At 37.2% G+C, this 22,965-nt stretch overlaps 1 protein-coding gene across 1 annotated transcript; it reads left to right on the top strand.

The window, feature by feature from the left end:
- The first annotated feature begins 1,396 nt into the window (after window positions 1-1,396).
- On the top strand, window positions 1,397-20,860 carry LOC141824279 (uncharacterized). The gene is made up of 11 exons (XM_074711537.1): window positions 1,397-1,548; window positions 2,426-2,590; window positions 2,662-2,780; window positions 4,363-4,437; window positions 10,965-11,058; window positions 11,165-11,224; window positions 11,372-11,437; window positions 11,511-11,609; window positions 19,740-19,784; window positions 20,110-20,212; window positions 20,503-20,860. The coding sequence occupies exons 1-11, from the start codon at window positions 1,441-1,443 to the stop codon at window positions 20,589-20,591; spliced, it is 1,023 nt and encodes a 340-aa protein (XP_074567638.1). The 5' UTR covers window positions 1,397-1,440; the 3' UTR covers window positions 20,592-20,860.
- The last annotated feature ends 2,105 nt before the right edge of the window (window positions 20,861-22,965 follow it).

Raw genomic sequence — 22,965 nt, forward strand, 5'->3', positions numbered from 1 at the left:
AGCGAAGCTTGCGCCCAGTGACCACCGAACGCGGTGACAACCAATCGCGGCTAGCACGGTGAAAACCAATCACGGCTAGTGGCCAACGGCGGCCATGACTAGCGGCGAACACTAACTGTGGACGACTGCCCTTGGTCAACGACTACCGGGCCTCGGTCAGCAGGCCCCCACCAGCAACCGGTGGGTTGCGGATCAGACAGCGGTCGTCGGCCCCCACCGCTTCCCACGACCCTTGGTCAGCGACTAGTGGGCTGTGGACCGCGCCTCATGGCTAGCAGCCAGCGGGCCACGACCTTGGTCAGCGGTTGGAGGGTTGCGGGCCACGACCCCTGCCCAGCGGCCGGAGGGTCGCGGTCGCTAGCCCCGCGATCCCTGGCCAATGGTCGCGGGGTCGCGGTCCATGGCCCGTCGGCAACAAGAGTGGAAAAGCGCCCCGTAGCACGACGGCGACAAGCGAGGAAGTGGTCAATGACAAAACGGGGAAGAAGGGAGGAAGAATACCTCTAGACGTGATGAAGGCTTCGTTCGTTGGAGAGATCCGACAGAGGATTCGACGATGACGGTGATTGGTGACGACGGAGATCTAGGGTTAGGTTGGCTGCGAGAAACTGTGAGAGAAAGAAAGGAATCGACATTTCTAGGATTATGCCATAAATTTGGCGACGAAAACTTTTTCGTCGCCAAATTGACGATGAAAATAATATTTTGTCGTCAATTTGACGACAAAAATTAGATTTGTTGCCAAATTGATGATGAATATAACATTCGTTGCCAAATTAGCGACAAATATACCTTTTGTCGCCAATTAAAATGCGATAAATTAATATTTCATAGCGCATTCGTGACGAATAATTCATCTGACAAAGTAATTTTTATCGTAAAAGTGGTCGCTAATTGATGATGAAAATATTTTTCATCACAAAATGTATTATGATTTTGCGACGAAAAATATTCGTCCCTAAAAAATAATTTTTTTTAGTACTATAAGAGTTGAGGGACTAATCAAATGTAGCTGATCAAAATTATCTAAAATTTTTTATTAATATTAACATATTTTAAATATTTTTTAAGTTTACTATTAAGATTCTTTGTGTAAAGTTAAATTACATATTTTATCATTATATATTATTACTAAAGACAGAGAAAAGATGGTGTCAAACTTAGGAAGTAGTTTATTTCGATTTCACAAACAATAAATATAAAATACAATATTTTAAACCACAGATGGCAAAAGGGAGAAATGAATAAGAGGCGGGGCTAAAATGATATTTTCTCTTGCCTACACCTGCACTGAATTGCACACCGAAACCTCTTGCCACGTTTCATCAGCGTACTCGTTGACAAAGTTAAAGCAGACGCATCCGAAACCAATCGCATCATTCAACCGTTCGCATTCCATTTTCCCTTGATTTGCTTTGGGGTGAAGCTACATCAGCGTCCATGTCCTTCTTCTTCAAGTCGTCGCCGCGGCCCAAGTGGTCGCCGGCGGAGCTCGCCAGGGTTACCAAGGAGAGCTTCCTCGCCCTCGACACTTCCACCTCCGCCAAGGTCGGCCGTCCCCGCTCTTTTCCTCTCCGCCCTCGACTTGTCCCTGAAAGATCAGCTTCTCGATCCATTCTTCTTCTGCGATCGATTGTTCGATCCCTAATTTGGATAGGACGGACGGTGGATCTGTCGGCCGCACGGCTGCGCTCGTGATCTCTTGGGCTTCCATTTCGTGGACTGTCTTTCGATTGACTTTTTCGTTGAAATCCTCTGTCTTTTCCGAAATGGGTTTCTTCTTGATAATAATACATGCCGATCTAAGGATAGGAATTCACTCTGGAAAGCTCAGGTTTCCAGATGTTGATCTCTAAATTGAATTATTTATAAAGCAAGATGCACTCTATTTGTCCACTTTTAAGCTTTTGTACATGGGTAGACACTAGCAAGATAGATCATGGATATGCTTATGTTTGATCTATAGAGAAGAATCCATCCTAGGGATTTTTTTTTCTATTCCTGCTAACGTCGTTGCTTCATTAGAAGAATTGACTATTACATATTTTCATGTTTCTTTCTTCATATGAGCGTGACTTTTCTTCATATATCCTTTCACTAGTGTTTTATAAGCTCTGTTGGTCAAAATATGAATACCAATAGGCTGCAGCATTAGAGCACATGACGCAGTACTCTGTCCTTGCCGCCTAACCTTGTTTTTATATAATAGTGCATTATCATTTATGTGGCTAATGACGTGGCTTATATGCATATATTGTTTTCCAATGAACGGAGGCAATTTAACTGCTAAGAATTTGCTAATCAAGAGTTTCTAATGAATGAAGCACATTTAAGTGTAAATTTACAAATAGAATAATGCCATATCCACTTAATCTAATGGAAAACAATTTATTTTCTAAATTCTTTTTGTACTTCTCCATTTCAGGCTCATGAAGAAGTTGAAAAGAATATCCAATCAATAAGGCAAATGCTTTCAGGGGATGGAGAACTTGAGCCAAATCAGGATCATGTTTCACAGTTGACTCTTGAAATATGCAAAGAAGATGTTATTGCTTTATTCATTCATAAGTTGCCAACACTAGGGTGGGATGTAAGTTAAACCTTCATGAGGTCAAGTTGTTTTGACTGATGATGCAAAGCTAACTGATTATATCAAATCAGGCTAGAAAAGATTTGGTGTATTGTTGGTCCATTTTGTTGAGGCAGAATATTGATTCTCACTACTGCTGTCTAGAATATCTTGAGAATCATTTGGAACTTTTGGATTTCCTCGTTGTCTGGTAAATTACCTATCTCTTGCACATCTCCTGTGCATGCTTGGTTTGTCACTTTATCATCAACATATATACAAATATTTTTTATGTTGAAAAACACATGGTCATGTATTTGTAAAGCCATATGTTCGTCAGTTATGATGGAAGACCAAATTGGCATATAGTCATCTAGGCAAATAGCTTTATGTGGTTACTGGTTACTTCCATGGTTGATCTTTCCCATAATAATTTGAATTTTCATATGTTGGTTCCTAGGTCATATGACTTGTATATGCTATAAAAAGCCTATGACTATATATGCATTTCCTATAAAAAGTTTTATGTGTGTTTACTTATTAGTTATCACTTGTTTGCTTGTAATTGTAAATGTATTTTGATTAATTATATACTTTTGTTAGATGCATATGTTAGTCATTTTTAATGTGTATATCAATTTATTTATGTTAATTTTATTTTAATATTGATCACATATTGCACCCACGTATACTGCATGTATGCTATGTAGTGGTTGTAAAATTGCCTTTTAAAACCTTAGATGGTCATGTTTGTTATAAAAAGTTTAGATGGATCAAACCAACATCACTTCTTGAATGTGATTCAAATAGTATTGTATCAACAACATTGCTTGCATAGGCACCTTACAACTTAGATAATGCCCCACTTATTTTGTCTTAAATAGATAAGTGTGAGTACCTCAATATGATTGATAATGCTAAGAACCCTATATTATCGAGAATGTGACTTGCTCAATGGATATGCTCCGCATATGTCATTTCTCTTTCTCTATATAAAATAATTATTCTAATATAAATACTTGTAATCAAAAGTTTTGTAGCATAAAAATCATAAAAAATACACTAGTAAACAAGAGATAATGCAAAAAAAAAGATTTATAGAGGTCTGTCAAGTAAATCAAGCCTCAACTGAGGTATCTCTTCTGTTGGATTTTTAGATTGAAATCATATCATGAGAATTTAGTGATGAATAACAACACATGACAGTCCCTTGAATGAGTCCTCAAGTTGGCAAATAGTTCTCATCTTTCACTTAAACCTTGTCGTGGATTCCGTTGCTCTCGCCTTTCATCGCAACATCATCTTGAGTAACAATGAAAGCAAAGGTCGTATAGTGCCTCTCCTCCACTCTACACTGACTCAGCTGAAGTAAATAGACCCATAAGGACAAAACTAAAACACAAATTCTTGCCAGCTAAGAACTACTGTGAACATGTACACTTTCCATCTCACTGCTTTATATAGATGTGCATGGTTTTGGTGATCTTGCTCTAGGAATACACTTAAGGCACTTACCATATTCAAATAACTAAATCCTCTTGGATTTTATGTAGTTATTAATCTCCTGTTTACCCGTTGACTTCTCTAGATAACTTGGTTAGTTTTCTTCATCTCTTTTGTTCTCAAATTAGTGTGTGATGAAACCTTAGGCATTACAACTTCACTGACTTGTTTAGATGTTCACTAATTAAAGTTTCTTCTCTTATAGTGTATTTATGTTTCTTTCCTAGTATAATTCTTTTTTGCATTCCTATTCAATTTTGGACATTGATTTTAGATACTTTGCCTAACAGTTACAACAACAAAGAAATTGCCCTGAATTGTGGTAGCATGCTGAGGGAGTGCATCAAATACCCAACTCTTGCCAAGTAAACATTTCGAAATTCATGCTTGTTTTGGTACTAACAATCAGTATATGATGAATTGTTTCTGTTGGCATATTTTTGATTGAGTGTTATTGTCTTTTGTTCCTAAGGCTTTAGATTACATTTTGGCGTGAAATTTATGGACAATCATATTGGGATCCTGTATTGTACTTATGCTAAGGAAAATGAGTATATGCTGCAGGTTTTTTCAAGGAGCAGATATGGCGTCATTTATATTGTGGTCCTGCTGTGTAGCTATATATCAACTGAACTCAGTCTCAAACTACTCGTCATTATCTATAGTTTGCAAAACTTACCTGTTAGAAATAGTGGGTAACTCTGACATGCTGGTTACTAATGCATTGTTAGGCTTGGGGGTTATGCACATGGGTTGCAATCTCATTACTGATCTTTAAACAACTCTAGTTTCACCTTGGAATCACAGCTAACTCCCTTCTGTTTGACCTTGTTGCCCCCTTCTTTAGCACCATCTCCATTTGCATCCTTTACTCTTCATCACCGGTACCCTGGATCCTAACCTTGCTCAATACAAGCAAGCACCTTGCCCCCCCACTATGAGACAACCTGACAATAGATCCTTATATCCAACAGATCCTCATGATGCTCATCTTCTGCTGTTGTGCCTGTATGATATGTGTCCTCCTGATCCTTACCATCTTTACTCTTGTCATAAACGTCTATTCTTTTCTTTCTCTCTTTACTATCTTCTATGGTTAGGATACGTATGTCCCTTAATTGTAATCCTGATTGAACTTTCTATTCCTCTTCTCTTTATTCTTTAAGTCCGTTTAACCCTTGATTAAATTTTAGAATATTTAGGGATAAATATTCTGCACTAATTTATGAGGATAAATATTCTGTTAGGGATAAAGTATTCTGATACAATATTTTTTTCTTTATAGAATAATTCTGCATAGTTTGTAGAATAGAATAGGTCCCTATATTCATGTATAAATAGTATAAATAGGGCTTATATCTTGTAATAAAGTAAGATTCCATATTATTTTACATGGTATCAGAGCAAGGTTAGGTTTAGGGTTATCCGCCCGAACCAATCCTCTTCCTTCTCTCTCTATTCGCCACGCGTTTTCCTCGCGTGCGTTTCTGTTCGCCGTCTTTATCGATCGGATCGCGACTTCTTCTCTCGCGATCCCTCTTCCGCCGGCGACTTCTTCTCCTCTCGGCTCAATGCTTCCGACCGTCAATTTCGAATCAACAGAGGTGATCCTTCAGGCGGCACCTCTATCCGCTGCTTCGACATTAGGCCGCAAGACGCTCAACAACCACAGTGCCGCCAGGAGCAAATACAAAAGAGAGCGAGCAGCGCATGAATGCTTTGGATGGCAAAACAGGCCTTCGGTACGCTTCCCTACTCATCAACTTTGGTCTCTCAAAACAATAACAGACTTCCACCTCGTAAGGGTGGCAAAGGACGCCCTTGGTGTGATCATTGTCACCGACCAGGACACATGATTGATAAATGTTGGAGTCTACATGGTCGACCTTCCTGTGCTACGCAGATCGTTCAGAGTTCTGTTGCTCCTTCAGCTTCCACTTCACTGTTGCCCCCAAATCCGACCCCACCGCCTTCCTATAACGACTTTCTGAAATGGTATGAGGATCGAAAGGTCTCTGATTCCCCTGTTGCCGTTGCACTCACTGGTAATTCCTTTGTTGGCATATCTCGCTCTTTAAGTTCTTGGGTTTTTGATTCCGGGGCCACCGATCATATCACTGGTAATAGATCACTTTTTTCTTCTCTCTCTACTTCTGGTTATTTACCCTTTGTCACCATGGCAAATGGTTCTCAAATTCAGTCCCAGGGTGTCGGTATTGTTCATCCTTCTCCGTCTCTTTCTATTCATAATGTTCTTTATGTTCCCGGTGCTCCCTTTAATTTATTATCAATTAGTCAGCTTACTTGATCTCTTGATTGTGTCATCTCGTTTACTAAATCTTCTGTTTCCTTACAAGACCGGAGTACGGGGAGGATGATTGACTTCGGATATGAGTCTCATGGCCTATATCGGCTTCAACAGTCCTCTCTTGTTGGTTCGGCGGCAGCATCTCCCCTTCTTATTCATGCTCAGTTGGGACATCCAGGTCTTGATAAGTTGAAACAATTACATCCTGGTCTTTCTCACTTAGATTCTTTATCTTGTGAATCATGTCAATTAGGAAAGCATGTTCGTAGTTCTTTTTCTCCTCGCACTGTGAGTCGGGCTACGTCACCTTTTGCTTTGGTTCATTCCGATGTTTGGGGTCCTAGTCGTGTTTCTTCTACATTGGGGTCACGATACTTTGTTACCTTTATAGACGATTTTTTCCCGTTGCACTTGGTTATATCTGATGAAGGATCGTTCGGAGTTGTTTTCTCTTTTTCAATCTTTTTTCTATGAAATTAAAACTCAATTTGGTATTTCTCTTCGAACCTTACAGAGTGATAATGCACGTGAGTATCTATCTACTCCATTTCAGACCTTCTTGGCGTCTCATGGTGTGTTGCATCGGACGTCTTGTCCTCATACCCCTCAACAGAATGGAGTTGCTGAACGCAAGAATCGCCATCTTCTTGAGACCACCCGGACTCTTCTTCTTCATTCTCATGTTCCTCTTCAGTTTTGGGGTGACGTTGTACTTACTGCGTGTTATCTCATCAATCGCATGCCTTCCTCCACTCTACAAGGTCAAATACCTCATCATGTTCTTTATCCTCATCAGTCTCTTCATCCTTTACCACCTAGGGTCTTTGGTTCTATATGTTTTGCTCATGCTCTCGATCCTGGCATTGACAAACTCTCTTCCCGGTCTCATAAGTGTGTCTTCCTTGGGTACCCACGGTCTCAGAAAGGGTACAAGTGTTATTCCCCTACTCTCCGTCGGTACTTCATCTCTGCTGATGTCACGTTCTTTGATTCAGTTCCATTTTTTGGGCCTAACGGATCTCCGTCCGAGTTTTCTCCTTCTACGCCTGCACCAATGGCTATCTTTTATCCTCCGGAGGAGTCTCTGTCGCCTCCGGAGACATCTCCTCCATTGCAGGTTTATCAGCGTCGTCCTCGTCCTGCTTTGCCGCCGACCACCACTGACACTGCCATGGACACATCTTTGGAGCCAAGTCTTTCACCTCGTCCTCCAGTCCCATCTCCTGAGTCTGATATTCCCATTGCACTTCGGAAAGGTGTGCGTTCCACTCGTAATCCTTCTCCTCATTATGTTTCTTTGAGTTATCATCGTGTTTCTCCTTCCTATTTTGCTTGTCTTTCCTCCTTGTCGTCTGTTTCTCTTCCGAAGACTGCAGGTGATGTCTTTGCCCATCCAGGATGGAAACAGGCTATGCTCGATGAAATGTGTGCCTTACAGAGCAGTGGGACTTGGGACCTCGTTCCTCTACCGCCAGGGAAGTCAGTTGTCGGTTGTCGATGGGTATATACAGTGAAGGTTGGTCCAGACGGAAAAGTTGACCGGCTTAAGGCTCGCCTCGTTGCTAAAGGATATACTCAGATCTTCGGATTGGATTATGGGGACACTTTTTCTCCTGTTGCCAAGTTGTCCTCTGTGCACTTATTCCTGTCCATTGCTGCAATTCGACATTGGCCTCTTTATCAGTTGGACATCAAAAATGCTTTCTTACATGGTGACCTGCTCGAGGAAGTCTACATGGAGCAACCTCCGTGTTTTGTTGCTCAGGGGGAGTCTTCTGGTCTTGTATGTCGCCTGCGAAAATCTTTATATGGCCTCAAGCAGTCTCCCAGAGCATGGTTCGGTAGATTTAGTACTGTAATTCAACAGTTTGGCATGACTCGGAGTGAGGCTGACCATTCTGTCTTTTATCGTCACTCATCTACTGGTTGCATCTACTTAGTAGTTTATGTTGATGATATTGTTATCACAGGTAGTGATCATCTCGGGATTTCACAGGTGAAACAACATCTTTTCAAACATTTTCAGACAAAAGATCTCGGCAAACTCAAATATTTTTTGGGGATAGAGGTAGCACAGTCCAAAGATGGGATTATCATATCCCAAAGGAAGTATGCAATGGATATTCTAGAAGAAACAGGCATGTTAAACTCAAAAACAGTTGACACACCTATGGATCCTAATGTCAAGCTCATGCCAAATCAGGGGGAGCCTCTTCCAGATCCTGAACGATACAGACGATTAGTAGGGAGATTAAGCTACCTTACTGTTACTCGTCCGGATATCTCTTTTGCAGTAAGTGTAGTAAGTCAGTTTCTCAACTCTCCATGCAAGGAACATTGGGATGCTGTGACACGCATTATCCGATATATCAGAGGTGCTCCAGGAAAGGGTCTTTTGTACGGAGACAAAGGACATACTCGAGTCGTAGGCTATTCTGATGCAGATTGGGCAGGATCTCCCATTGATAGGAAATCTACTTCTGATTTTTGTATATTTGTCGGAGATAACCTTATTTCTTGGAAAAGCAAAAAGCAGAATGTTGTGGCAAGATCCAGTGCAGAGGCAGAATATCGAGCTATGGCCATAGCCAGTCAAGAGCTTATATGGCTCAAACAATTGCTTCAAGAGCTAAGATTTGGAGAGGTTACACAAATGTCACTTATATGTGACAATCAAGCCGCTATGCATATCGCCTCGAATCCAGTTTTTCATGAGAGGACAAAGCATATTGAAGTCGACTGTCACTTTGTCAGAGAAAAAGTTATATCTGGTGAAATATCTACTAGTTTTGTTAACTCACAGGATCAACTAGCAGATATATTCACCAAATCATTGAGAGGTCCTCGAATTGACTACATATGTAACAAGCTGGGTACATATGATTTATATTCTCCAGCTTGAGGGGGAGTGTTAGAATATTTAGGGATAAATATTCTGTTAGGGATAAATATTCTACAGAAACTAAAGCCCACTTGTCTTGGTTTCTGCTTTATGTTTCTCTAGGATAAAATTTATAGAATAATTCTCAATTTAGAATAGGTCCCTATATTCATGTATAAATAGGGGCTTATATCTTGTAATAAAGCTCATTAATAAGATTATCATATTATTTTACACAAATGGTAACGAGTGGAGGATTCAAAATTAACCTTGCATAGAGCTCAATGGATAACATCGTGTAGTTAATCCAAATAGTTGACACAAATGCAACTGGATGATGATTGTGGGTCAAAGGTATGAGGGAAATTCTATAAAAATTATGAACATTTAGGTGTTCCAATATTCTCTTATACTAATTGTGTTGGGTCTATAATAACCCACTTCAGGATTCAACACTTTTGTTGGAAGCAACCTAGTAAGATGGAAAAGCAAGAAAAAAAGTGTTATAAGTAGTAAAATATACACATGTAACATATTATATAATATGGGCCAGAGTTTTACTGGATGATCTCAAATTACTAACCCCTTACCAATGGCTTGCATTGTGGCAGTGATTAGTAATCTAGTGTTTCATGAATGCACTAAGCATATTGAAATTAACTGTCATGTCAACCAAGATTCCATTATGTTCAATAAGATTTGCATTCCATACTTTTCTTTGAATGTAAAAAAATCTTAATTTTACCTAGCCATTTAATGGAAGGCAGTTTATGTTTTTGTGCGACAAACTAGCATGATATATGTATGTATGCCCAGCTTGAGGGAGGTGGTTAGAATAACAGAATTAAGCCACATATGCTATTTACGAATAAATTATCTATCATATAAATCTAATAAGATATACTATACTAAGAAGTGTTTGTTATGGATCTTTATTATATGCGTATAGATTTTTCTGCTGAATCTTTTGTTCATAAGGCAGTAGTGTATTTCCTAAGAATATTAAAAATGCATTGTGCCATTTGTATAACTTTGACATATTATGAGAGAAATAATTTTGATGAAATTCTTGAGGTTCATAATTTAAACAAATCTAAAATTAGGTTAATTAGTCTGCCTTTTCAGTTATTATTTTGGCAATTGACTTTGCTAATCCACAGGTAAGTGTACCTGTTAAGAGCTTCTCAGCACTTCAGATCACAGCTTTTCTATTGTTTAAGCTTTTTGGAATAATCAAAATTAATGGCATTGTTTGAGTCTGCTTATCCTATCAGTATTCATCTTATTATGCTTGCCTCCTCTGTTTTCTATAAAGCATCTAATGCCTAAGTTTGTTCCCATCTAATAATTCTGTTCAGCCATTAATCTTATTGTTGTTTTTGTGTGGGTACTATAAGCTTATACAAGTCTACCATGATACTAAATCTTCCATTAATTCACTTTTATTTCCTGTTACCAATTTAACAATTCATAGCCTTGCTGCTCTAGTTCCTATTCATTAAAACGATCCTGACTAATCCTGTTTGTTACCTTCTTCACTAACCATGTAGCCATTATTAATATAGAAATCAACTTCATGCTTGAGGAGCACTGGCTAAAAAAAAACAAGAAGTGAATGTAAAGAATGTTTTACCATGAAGATTTTTATTATGAACATCAATTTTTGATTTTGAATACATTGTGATTTTGTAGTGATCTTTCAGATGCATTCTGGAATCAAATAGCTTTGAGTTATTTTTCAAATATGTGGAACTGCCTACCTTTGATATTGCTTCTGATGCTCTTGCAACTTTCAAGGTTAGTTTTAAAAACTCATGTTTTTTCATTTATATGCCATTATGTTTATATTCCACAACTTCTTCATGAATTGCCTTGCACTTACCTCTGCATGAATTTGTGGCAGGATTTGCTTACAAAAAATGAAACAATAGTCTCTCAGTTTCTGATTTCCCACTACGAACAGGTTAGAGTTCTCCATGTGCTACTCCTATCAATGATAGTCCCTATAAATTCAGCATATTAGGATAGTTTTCTTGGAAAACTGATCTGCTTGTTAGATAACATGTCTCTGGTGCGAACGATAGCATTTCATCAAATTGTGTTGTTACAGTTCTTTGAGCTTTATGAGAAGCTATTGACATCCCCAAACTATGTTACCAGAAGACAATCCTTGAAGGTTTGTTATTTCTATTGCCTTTAGTCTAGATTGAATCTTTGGTCTTTAATATGCTGCATTTATTTATTTTTAGATTCTCTCGGATTTCCTTTTGGAAGTCCAAAATTCACAAACAATGAAGCGCTACATTCAAGAAGTACGATACTTGAAGATCATGATGGCACTGTTGAAGGTAAATATTTGTTTTTAACTTGATATTTAGTCATTTTGTTTAGACCTTCATATTTAGTGGTAAAATGTTTATTAAGAGATCTATGATTTTTAATATTTAACTGGATGGAATAGATGTATAATATTCGTCATGTAACTTTAGAAGAGTTTGTTCTTGTATTTCGATTAGTCTTGCTCTGCATGATTCTATAGTCTTATAGATTATTATTTTTTTTAAAAATGATGTTCCCAGCCCAGACATCCCAACCATAATTCCATTCAAAATTCTGAACAAGATCAGACAAACCTGGTCATCATGTTTGAGTTTAGTTAAGAAATAGAGAGACAGTCAGAGGGGTTGTAGTTTGATATTATTTGGAAATGACTTGTCTCCTGAAAAATAGAGAAAGTGTTTGGTTCAATCAGTTCAAAAATAAACTAGCTTCACGAGCCAACTAGATCCATTCCCTAGATACTCTGGGTGGTTGATTTGAGAAGCAACACAACCTATAGTAACTTTCCTTTGCAGAAATTGATGTGTATGTATTAACTAAACAACTGCAAGAGCAATCAGCAGAATTTGAAAGGTCAGTTATAATTGTAGTATGTTCCTTAGACTGTGTTTATTTGAGAGGATGAAGAGGGGATACAAAGGAAGGCCTGCTAAGGAAAGTGGGGAGGGAGAGAGAGAGAGAGAGAGAGAGATGATCCCTTGTTTTGTTACTTGAATACGAGGAAATAATGGGAAAAGAGGAGGAAAAACTTCTGACTTGTGATGTTTTTCTTTGTCAAGTCACCTTTTCTCTCATCTTCTACCATTTATGGATGGGTCAAATTTTGGAGGAAATATTGGAGGCTCCCCATCTGCTTTCTTCTCACCTCTTTTGTCAGTCTCCATCAAAGTAAACAACTCTTCCATCTGATTAAACATATCCTTGAATAGCCTTTTTTGTGTTCAATAAATTTCTTTACCATCAAACCAGTACTCCTTGGACCAGGTGAAAATCAAATTTTCCAAATTCAGCACTTAAATCTTGAGTTTTTTTAAATATTGTTAGTTTGAGGGATCTACTTTCCAAGTATATCTCCTGTGATCCTATGCATTGAGAATCCTTTTTAATTTGATACTTGCACAAACAGATGGCCAATAACTAGCAGGGATAGAGAAATAATGTCAACTTGAGTCTTGCAAAAATAACTTTGTAACTAGCAAAATCAGGTTATACATTTGTCCTCAAACGAATTCATGCATGGTTTAAAATCTCGAACCGTATTGAAGTTTCGGTTTATGACCGGAATGATATCATTTCGGTACCGTATCGTGCTATGACGATATGGTTTTGATATTTTTTAAATATAAAATATATTAATTAAAAATAAAATCTTTAATATAAATATTTAAAAAAATATAAAAAATAAATTTTAAAAAAGGGAAAATATGGAATCATAATAAATAAATAAATAAAATTTTATTATATATTTTTAAAATATATAATTAATGAGATAATTTTATTAGAGTTTAATTAAGCCTATTTAGATTATCCCTATCATAGTTAGAAATCGATTTAGTTTATTAGCAAAAGTTTTAATTAAAAAAATATGGCCCTTGGGTCTCGCTATGCCCAACGCCGCATGTCGCGCGACTCCTCCGTCATAGCCGTGGGCCTTGTGTCGAGTGTGTCGGTGTCGCTCGACGAGTGGAATAAAATGTTTCATCAGTTTTTTCCGATACAACACGAGATTTCAAACTATGGATTCATGTACATCCTAGTAAATTCAATTTGCTGCCTCTGTTTGGACTAAGAACCTTAGTTCTCTACATGATTTCTAACTATTAGTATTTTTTTGGGATAGTTTTAATGTATCTATTTTTTGTGGAGTTCCATCTTGGCCATAATAATTTGCTAATTTTTTGTTACTGTTATTAAAAGAATGAGAATATGCTACAAATCAAAGTTTGCGTAGTTTATAATTTGGCACTGCCTGTGTACCTGAGAATATGCACGATCCGATTAAAATTGCTTGATTTAAGAATTATCTGTTGAGTGGCAAGTTCTCTGGCACCAAAGAAAAGAAAATGCATCGATAACTATCACCAAGATGTCCAAGGAGCAAACCACTAGCATACTTGAAGTTTCAGAGGTGTTTGTCTTACATTTTGAGGGGCTACTAGGCACCGCAGGGGGTTGTGTTCCACTGGACAGCATGTTGCAACAACAAGGTTTGGTTGCTTCGATTATCGCTGAGGACGTACGGGACACTCTCCTCGACATTGGCAGCGATCGTGCTCCGGGACTGGATAGATATGACTCCTATTAGCTGTATATATGATACCATATTAGCTATATATATACATATATAGCAGTATATATTTGTTAATTATGTTAGCTATTAATTAATTTTATTAAGAGATAGTTTCCTAAGATGAGTTTTTAGTCTTGTATATAAATATATCTCATCTTCCAATAAAGTGATATATTCTTTTTCTACCTTAAGTAACATGATATTAGATCATTAGAGATTCAAAATTAGTGTTCCATCCTCGTCGCTGTTACCCTCTTGTTTTCCACCTGCCCGCATGCGCACGAACTTGACGAGCTTGCGCTCATCTTGCCGCCCATCAACCGTTGTGTCTTGGTCTTCTTTGGAATTCTCCTCTTATTTGACTTCCTTTGGGATAAAGTCTTATGGTTGAGAATAAGTCTTCTATTATAATGGATGTGGTGCCTGTGATGTTTAAAACCATAGATCATAAGTTGAATGGTTCAAACTATTTGGATTGAAATAAGACTGTTCGTCTTTATATATGGAGTATTGATAAAGATGGTCATTTGACTGATGATCCTCTTAAAGATGATTCAAAGCAGACATGACTTAAAGAGGATGCTCGTTTATTCTTTCAGATTTAGAATTGTATTGATGGTGATGTAATTGATTTAATTAATCATTGTGAATTTGTTAAAGAACCGATGTATTATTTAGAATTTATATACTATAGAAAAGGGAAACCCTCACATATGGATGAGGTTTGCAAAGTCTTTTATTGCTTGGAAAAACAAGATCAACTTTTAATCAATTATTTTATGGCGTTCAATAAGACATATTAGGAGTTTAATATGCTACTGCCCTTTAGCCTTGATGTGAAGGTTCAACAATGCCAACGAGAATAGATGACTATCATGAGCTTCCTCGTTGGTCTATCTCCTGATTTTGAGCCTGCTAAGTCACAAGTTTTTTCTGTTTCTGAGATTTCCTCTTTACAAGATGTATTTAGTTGGGTTCTCTGTACAGAAAGTATTACACCTATTCCGCTTAGTGGTTCTTTAGTAAGTCGCAATATTAATTATGTGCTTGGAAGATCAACTAGCAATAGTGGAAACAAAGGAGGAGATTCACAGGACTTTTAAACTCGAATTCCGAATTCTAGTGGTATTGTATGCAACTACTATTGTAAGTCCGGTTATACAAAGTTTGAGTGTAGAAAGCTTCAGTACAAAAATCAACAAAAACACTTCGCTCATATTATGTTCGTCAATGATGCCTCTAATAAATTAGTTCTTATCTCTATAGATGAATTTACCAAGTTCTCAAAATATCAGGAATCACTTAAGTCTCTATCTTTTTCTATCATTGCTATTGCTAATTCAGGTAAATACAATGCATGTCTTGTTTCCTCATTCTCAAAATGGGTCATTGATTATGGTGCCACGGATCATATGATAGATAATTATAATCTCTTTTCTACTTTTCAGTCCAAAGCTAACAGTTCTACCGTTACTTTAGTTGATGGATCACCATCTTATGTTAAGCCGGATGAGTCAGTTGCAGATTGAAAACATGTTTTGTCGTAAAGGGATTTGCTTAGACTTATGATGTGGATTATTCTGACACTTTTTCTCCTGTTGCAAAATTAACATCTGTTCGATTGTTTATTTCAATGGCTGCTACTCATTGTTGACTTTTACATCAACTTGATATCAAGAATGTTTTTCTTCATGGAGATCTTCAGGAAGAACTGTATATGGAGTAATCTCCTGATTTTGTTGCTCGAGGGGAGTCAAGGCGAGTTTGTTGTCTTCAAAAGTCCCTGTATGGTTTGAAATAGAGTCCTCGTACTTGGTTTAGAAAATTTAGTCAGGTTGTTGAAAATTTTAGTATGATGAAAAGCAAATCTAACTATTCTATGTTCTACAAGTAATCAGGAGTTGGTATCATCTTGTTAGTTGTATATGTGGATAATATTATCACTGGAAGTGATGTTATGGGAATCTCATCTCTTAAGTCTTTTATTCATATTCGGTTTCACACGAAGGACTTGAGGGCGCTAAAGTATTTCTTAAGTGTTGAAGTTACAAGGAGTAAAAAAGGTATATTTCTATCTTAGAGAAAATATATCCTTGACCTATTAACTGAGATAGAAAAATTGAGGACAAAGCCTTGTAGTACTTCAATGATTCAGAACATGCACTTCACAGGAAATAGCTATTCGAACATCTTGAGAGATATTGAAGATTAGTTCGAGTTGAATTACCTTACTGTAACTCGTTCAAATATTGTATATTCAATTAGTATTGTTAGTCAGTTTATGTGATCGTTAATAATTATCAATGGACAGCAGTAGAGCAAATTGTGTTACTTGAAAGGGACACCCAGACGAGGTATCATATATGCAAATCATGGGCACACTCATATTGAATGTTTTTTAGATGCAGATTGGGCAAGTTCCAAAATGGATAGAAGATCTATTTCAAGTTATTATATTTTTGTTGGAAGAAATTTAGTCTCCTGTAAGAGTAAAAAATAAAATGTTGTGTTACGATTCAATGCAGAATCAGAATATAGGGTTATGACACAGTCTGTGCGTGAGATAATGTGGATATATTAACTCTTGACTGAAGTAGAACTTAAGGCTTCAGTACCAACAAAACTATAGTATGATAATCAAACTGCTCTTCATATTGCATCGAAGTCTGTGTTTTATGAGTGAACTAAGTACATTGAAATTGATTGTCATTTTATTTGTGAGAAGATTCAACAAAAACTTGTTTTTTATAGGATATGTGAAGATTGATGAACAATTAGGAGACATCTTCACAAAAGCTTTAAATGAGATTCGGATATATTATCTTTGTAATAAGTTGGCCAAGATTAATATCTATACTCTAACTTGAGAGGGAGTATTAGATGTATATATGATACCATATTAGCTGTATATATAATACCTTATTAGCTGTATATATATATATATATATATATATATATATATATATATATATATATATATATATATATATATATATATATATATACAGTATATATATTTGTTAATTATGTTTGCTATTAATTAGTTTTATTAACTTTCTAATTGTAGATAGTTTCCTAAGATGAGTTTAGTTTTCTAAGATGAGTTTCTAGTCTTGTATATAAATATACCTCATCTTTCAATAAAATGATATATTCTTTCTCTACCTCAAGTGACAACTCCAATTTCTTCAAGGCGGGCTAGACCACACTCCACTTGGATGTCTATGTAGCAGTTCAGGAATTCTTCGATATGGGGCATCTCCTCAAGTAGTGGAACCACACTCTCCTTCTGCTAATACCAAAGTCAGATCACTCACTGAGGGTTACAGACTATCGACCAATAGTTTACTACATTGTTGTGTACAAGATTATCTTTAAAATCTTGGTAGGGAGGTTGCGCGAAGTGATGACCAACATCCTAGATCTGGCATAGATGGCTTATCTCGAGGATAGTTCCATTGTTAAAAACATCCATTTGGCTCAAGAGCTCTTGAGAAAGTATGCACGGAAGCGGACCTCACCACGGTGCGTACTCAAGGTTGATCTCCAAAAATCTTTTGACACTGTTGACTGGCTATTTTTATTCGTTGCACTTCGGAGAGATACGTTGCATGGATAAAAGAGTGTGTAACCACCGTCTCCTACTTGGTGGGCATCAATTGTGCAATGCATGGATTCTTCAAGGGGTGGTGGGGCTTGCGACAAGGTGATCCACTCTCCCCCTTCCTCTTTGGCTTATGTTTGGAAGTGTTTTCAAGGATGCTCAGAGTCACTGCTATGAAACTGGATTTTCACTATCATCGTATGTGCGTCGGAACCGATATTACTCACTTAGCATATGCGGATGACCTCTTACCCTTTGCTCGAGCAGATAAACCAATGATCAACTAAATAACGGACTATTTGTGGCTTTGGATAGTTTGCGGGGCTACATCCTAACCTTAATAAGTCCAATCTGTTCATGGCCGGAATCGATGATCGCATAGTGACTAGACTACTGGACATCGTAAATTTTCAACATGGTTCTTTTCGTTTTCGATACTTGGGCATTCCGATTGTTGCGGAGAAGTTGCGGACTTGCAATTATAGGTCTTTGACGAAGGCTATCCTGCGGAAACATCTTCATGGCCCAAGCAAACCTTGTCCTATGTTGCAAGCTTGAATTGGTGAAGATGGTGCTCCAAGGTAAATTGGTGAAGACGGTGCTCCAAGGTATCGAATGCTTTTGGCTTTCCATCTTACCAATTCCTTACAGTGATCAACAAAATATACGCAATTTGTTATTCCTTCGTGTAGTCCACCTAGTACCCGCCCATCGCTTGGGCCACTATGTGCTTAGAGAAAGACAAAGGGGATACGGATTGCACGACCTCAAATCTTGGAATTTGACATTGCTATCGAAGACCTTGTGGAACATCCATCGGAAGGACTCCGTTTGGGTGCGTTGGGTTCATCATCAATACCTCCAACGCACCAACATGTGGGAGTGGCAAGCTAAACCCTTTGACACCCCCCTCATCAAGAGGCTGCTGGAGATTCGATGAGCTATCATGGAAAGGGTCGGCTCTGTCCAACATGCTGTGGTACTACTGGACAGTTGGTTTGACCCTGAGTAAAGATGCGGAGCAGTGAAAAGGGCTAGTGGCATACAGAGTGGAGACAGTGGCATACAGAGCAGAGGCAGTGACTCCATGTTCGCACAAGCCAGAGGCATATAGAGCGGAGGCAGTGGCTCGATGTTTGCAAAGGGCAGTGGCATACAAAATGGAGGTAGTGGCTTCATGCCAGCACGGGCTAGTGGCACACAGAGTAGAGGCAGTGGCTCCATGGCTGCACAGACCCGTGCACAACACAGAAGAGGCTACCAACGGACCAGTGCACAGTAGAGCGGAAGCAACGTGGGCAGTGTTGTTGCGGCATACGACTTCTTCAAGCCGCAAAGTAGTAGGAAGGTGTGGGTAGCTATTATATGGAAGCCATATATCATGCCAAAACATCAATTTCTCATGTGGCAGCTTGCCAACTGCAAGATGCGCACCAAAGATAGATTGATGTATGAAGACTGCAAGACATGTTCGCTATGCCAGCAAGCGGATGAGACGGTAGATCCCCTACTCTTTAACTGTTCTGTCACTGGACCTCTTTGGGACATGGCTCAGAGATGGCTGCACCTTGGGCACAGATTTGGCACAGTGGCGAGCATGTAGAGGGAGCACGCTTAACAGAACTCGTCACTTGGATGTGTTATGTATGGTTTTAAGAAGGTTCAAACGCATGTCTTTATATTTTTGAGTGCTCCCCATGTAAGTTCATGATGTAAGCTCATGAAAGGTTTTTAATACAATTTACCTTTATAAAAAAAAAATCTTTCTTTCACCTCTTCTTCCTCACTCTTCTTCGTGTTTGCTAATTTCCTTTTATCATTATCATCATCCCAACAATAACAGTGAAGAGGAAGGAGTAGGGAAGAAAAGAAAAGGAAGAGGATGTGGAAGAAGAAAACAGAGGATGAGATGTGAAGAAGAAAGCAGCTGGGGTAAAATGTAGAAGTTTGAAATGCTTGATTTTTTTTACAATTCTTTCTTCCCTTTTTTGGAAAGATGAAATTGTAAGAAACACAACTCATTTGGTCTCCCAATTTTTTTGTATCCTCATTTTTCTTTCCAAGAAAACATTATTTTCTCTTTCCACTTATCTCTCTAAGTAAACCAGGCCTCATTGAACAAACTATTCATGCCATTTAATATATATATTTCTGTATACAATGTACTTTTTTGAAACTGATTTCTGAGGATGAAATATGTCCATAACTGACGTCTATCTATATTTTCTGTCATTCCATATTCAGGACTCAAGCAAAAATATCCAGATATCTGCGTTTCACATATTCAAGGTAGATTGTTGCTCAGTACTTAATATGTTTGCTAACCATTTTGAGGACCCGTGAATTGTATTCTATTGAGGAATCATAAACTACATATTTCACTTTTCTTGTTGGTTTGAACATTTCTGTATCTTTAGGCTCCATATGGTCCTCAATTTGTCTGTTAAAGTACAGATTGAAGGCTTACTTTCAGAATAGTTTTCTATCCTTTCATGAGCACTGCTTACCTAACCAAAAGAATACAATTCGCTTTAATAATATGATCTGTTCTTTTTCTAACATCATTTGTATGTTTCCTACTGATGATTGTTCTTTTTCTTTGACTTAAAATTAGGTATTCGTTGCTAATCCTAATAAGCCACGACCGATTATTGATTTCTTGGTAGGAAATCGTGAAGAGCTGTTGATAGCACTGCAAAAACTTCCTGCAAGCAAAGGTAAAATTTGTGTCATATTTTTTTTTGACAAGTTACCGACGCCAATTTTTTCAAGCACAAAAAATTGAAAATTGAACTACATCGCGGTTTAGTTGGACCGCTTGTCTCATAGTCATACTAGTAACGAACTATAAAGAAATAGATCATCGACTAATATTCTTGGAACTTAGTGGGAAAAGAAAAAAAAATGAATAGGAAATAGTCGTCTTCTCTTTTAAGAAAGAAAAAAGCTAGTTACTTCTTTTTTATTTTCTTGAAATAAACTATGCTCACAGTGTGTGTCAATGTAGGTGAAGAAGACGATCAAGTTGAAGAGGAGAAAGGTTTAATCATTGACGAAATTCAGACAATCTCATCACTGTCAAACACCAATAAATAGATCTGGCTCCCATCTTAAGAATACAACCCTTCCCGTTGTATTTCTTTTTAGTTTGTCAAGTTCGGTTGATATTTCACGTGTCCATAAAGGTATTCATGTTTGACAAAACCTGGTTTGCGATCATCATCCATGGAAATGGTGTAGTATGGGCGATCAGTATAACTCTGGTGTGATATATTTTTGGGGATGCTCACGTTTAGTTTTTGATGTTAGCAAATATTATAATCCTAAAACCTGCAATAGATATAAATGTGTTACAGATTTGGTAATGCAGACCATACTTGTTTGAGGGGGTCAACTAGTTTAGCCTTCATCGTATTTGCAGATGCTAGATTGACACTGCTCGCCATGGAGAAACAAGAGATCAAAATCGGTTCGATTGATTTTGTATCGCATTGTTTTTTGAATGAAATCCATGGCCTTGTGGTATGTATACACGCGGTCCACGATAACATACCGTGTCTTCCCATCCTTTGGTGTCGTCAAATGTTTCATCACAATAATGCTCCAGCCATATGTATTTCATTAACTAGTATAATATCCGAGAGGACGTTTCATCACAAGAATGCTCCAGCCATATGTATTTCATTTAGCATAATATCCGAGGAAAAGCATGAGTAAATTGTTTTTTAATAAAAAAATAATTATAAATATCAAAAGTTGAAATTAGTAAATTATCATAAATTTATTTTAAAATCAATAGGTTAAAGATACCTAATTATTTAAATTCAAAATTCATTTATTGTCTAAATATTAATACTATCCTATTACAAAGTTCTTCAGCGAATAACCATTTCTTTAACATGTTAGTATTAATCAATTATGAATATATATTTTTTGTCAATTGTTATTAGAATATAAACTTATTGTTATGAATATATATATTTCAAAAAGAAACATTTCTACATGTCCCTTAGCTAGAAATTTTTACGAATTATACATATAGATTAATTCTAGATAGGACCTTTAAGCTTTATGTAATTTTAAAATTCGTCATTATTTGCAGGATAATATAAATAAGCAAGTTCTGTTTATTAAATTTTTAATACATTTATTTTCAACATAACCTCTTCACTCTTTTTTGAATTTATATTTAATTTTTAAAAATTTGCATTCAACTATCCACCGTCTTCGTTTTGAAATAATTTACTATGTTTTCCCTTTTTCTAAGTTATCTTACATTTTAAAATAAAACAATAATAATAATACAAGTTTAATTCGACGGGCGTCATATTATTTTATGTTGATCAAGCTATATATCACTAGTGATTGGGTACGGTCATAATCGGAGTAAATTGCATAACAAAATAATTAAACGATCCGGTCCAAATAGGAGCAACGTGTGTAAAATTTACATGGAGATGCAGGGTAGTTCTTGCACGGTAAACAGAACGCTCTACCATATGAGCTAATCCTCAATTATTAATATACTAAATGGTTACTAAATTATTGAGGGTACGTTTCAGAAGGTATAAGAGGAAATCCTTCATTGCAAAGCTTATCCTTATCTCCGCCTTTGCCTTTGCCCTTGCCCTCACCCTCACCCTCCTCTGGGTGGCTTTCTCCTCTTCGATCCTGACCTCTCAATCCTCTTCCTCCCTGTCGCTGAGGATGACCGGTGTTATGGTGTATGAGAAGAAGTATTTTCAATGGCAAAACCGCATCGATTGCCCCAGAAAGCATTGTGATTCTTGTTCCTAGCTAGCCACCTAGAGTTCAGTCTCCGATTCTCCCTCGAAAAAGCCACCCTTTGATAAATGCTTTAATGGATCTATTCAAATGAATCCTTCAAAACTTTATCTTTAGAGTACGATCATTTAATGGATTTATTCAAATAAATCATTCAAAATTTTATCTTTAATTATTTTATTTTTTAGATAAGTTTTCTTTTAGATAGGTTATTAGACTTTTTCTTTTGAAAAGGTATCTTTATGTGTCTATTTAAAGAGACGTTATGTAATCTTTGAAGGCAAGTATTTTTTTGATTAATCAATTCCACTTGATTATTGGAGGTCGATCCTCTCGAAGTAATCATCCTATCCTAGTTTTCATTTTCTTTTACGATTTTCCACAAGATAGGACACGAATTTTTATCAACTTGATATCAGAACCAAGTTCTTCTCCATTGTTATCATCACATAACCCAACATCAGATTCCTCTACACCTCAAGTCCATGCTCACTAACAAGCGTATGGTTTTAACCCGTCTTCAAGAGAAGAAAATCCACTCTAACATGACGACTGGAGGAGCTCGACCTGACAACAAATAGGTTATAGAATTTGAAATTAAGCACAAGACACAGATGGATAAACTAGAAAAAAACTATAGCATCGTTGGTCACAATAGTACAAGAATTGAAGGATTGTTTATAAA

Source organism: Curcuma longa, chromosome 3 (assembly GCF_044706935.1).
Source record: "Curcuma longa cultivar G26 ecotype Majalengka, Jawa Barat chromosome 3, ITB_CL_G26_1.1, whole genome shotgun sequence".
Taxonomy (NCBI): domain Eukaryota; kingdom Viridiplantae; phylum Streptophyta; class Magnoliopsida; order Zingiberales; family Zingiberaceae; genus Curcuma; species Curcuma longa.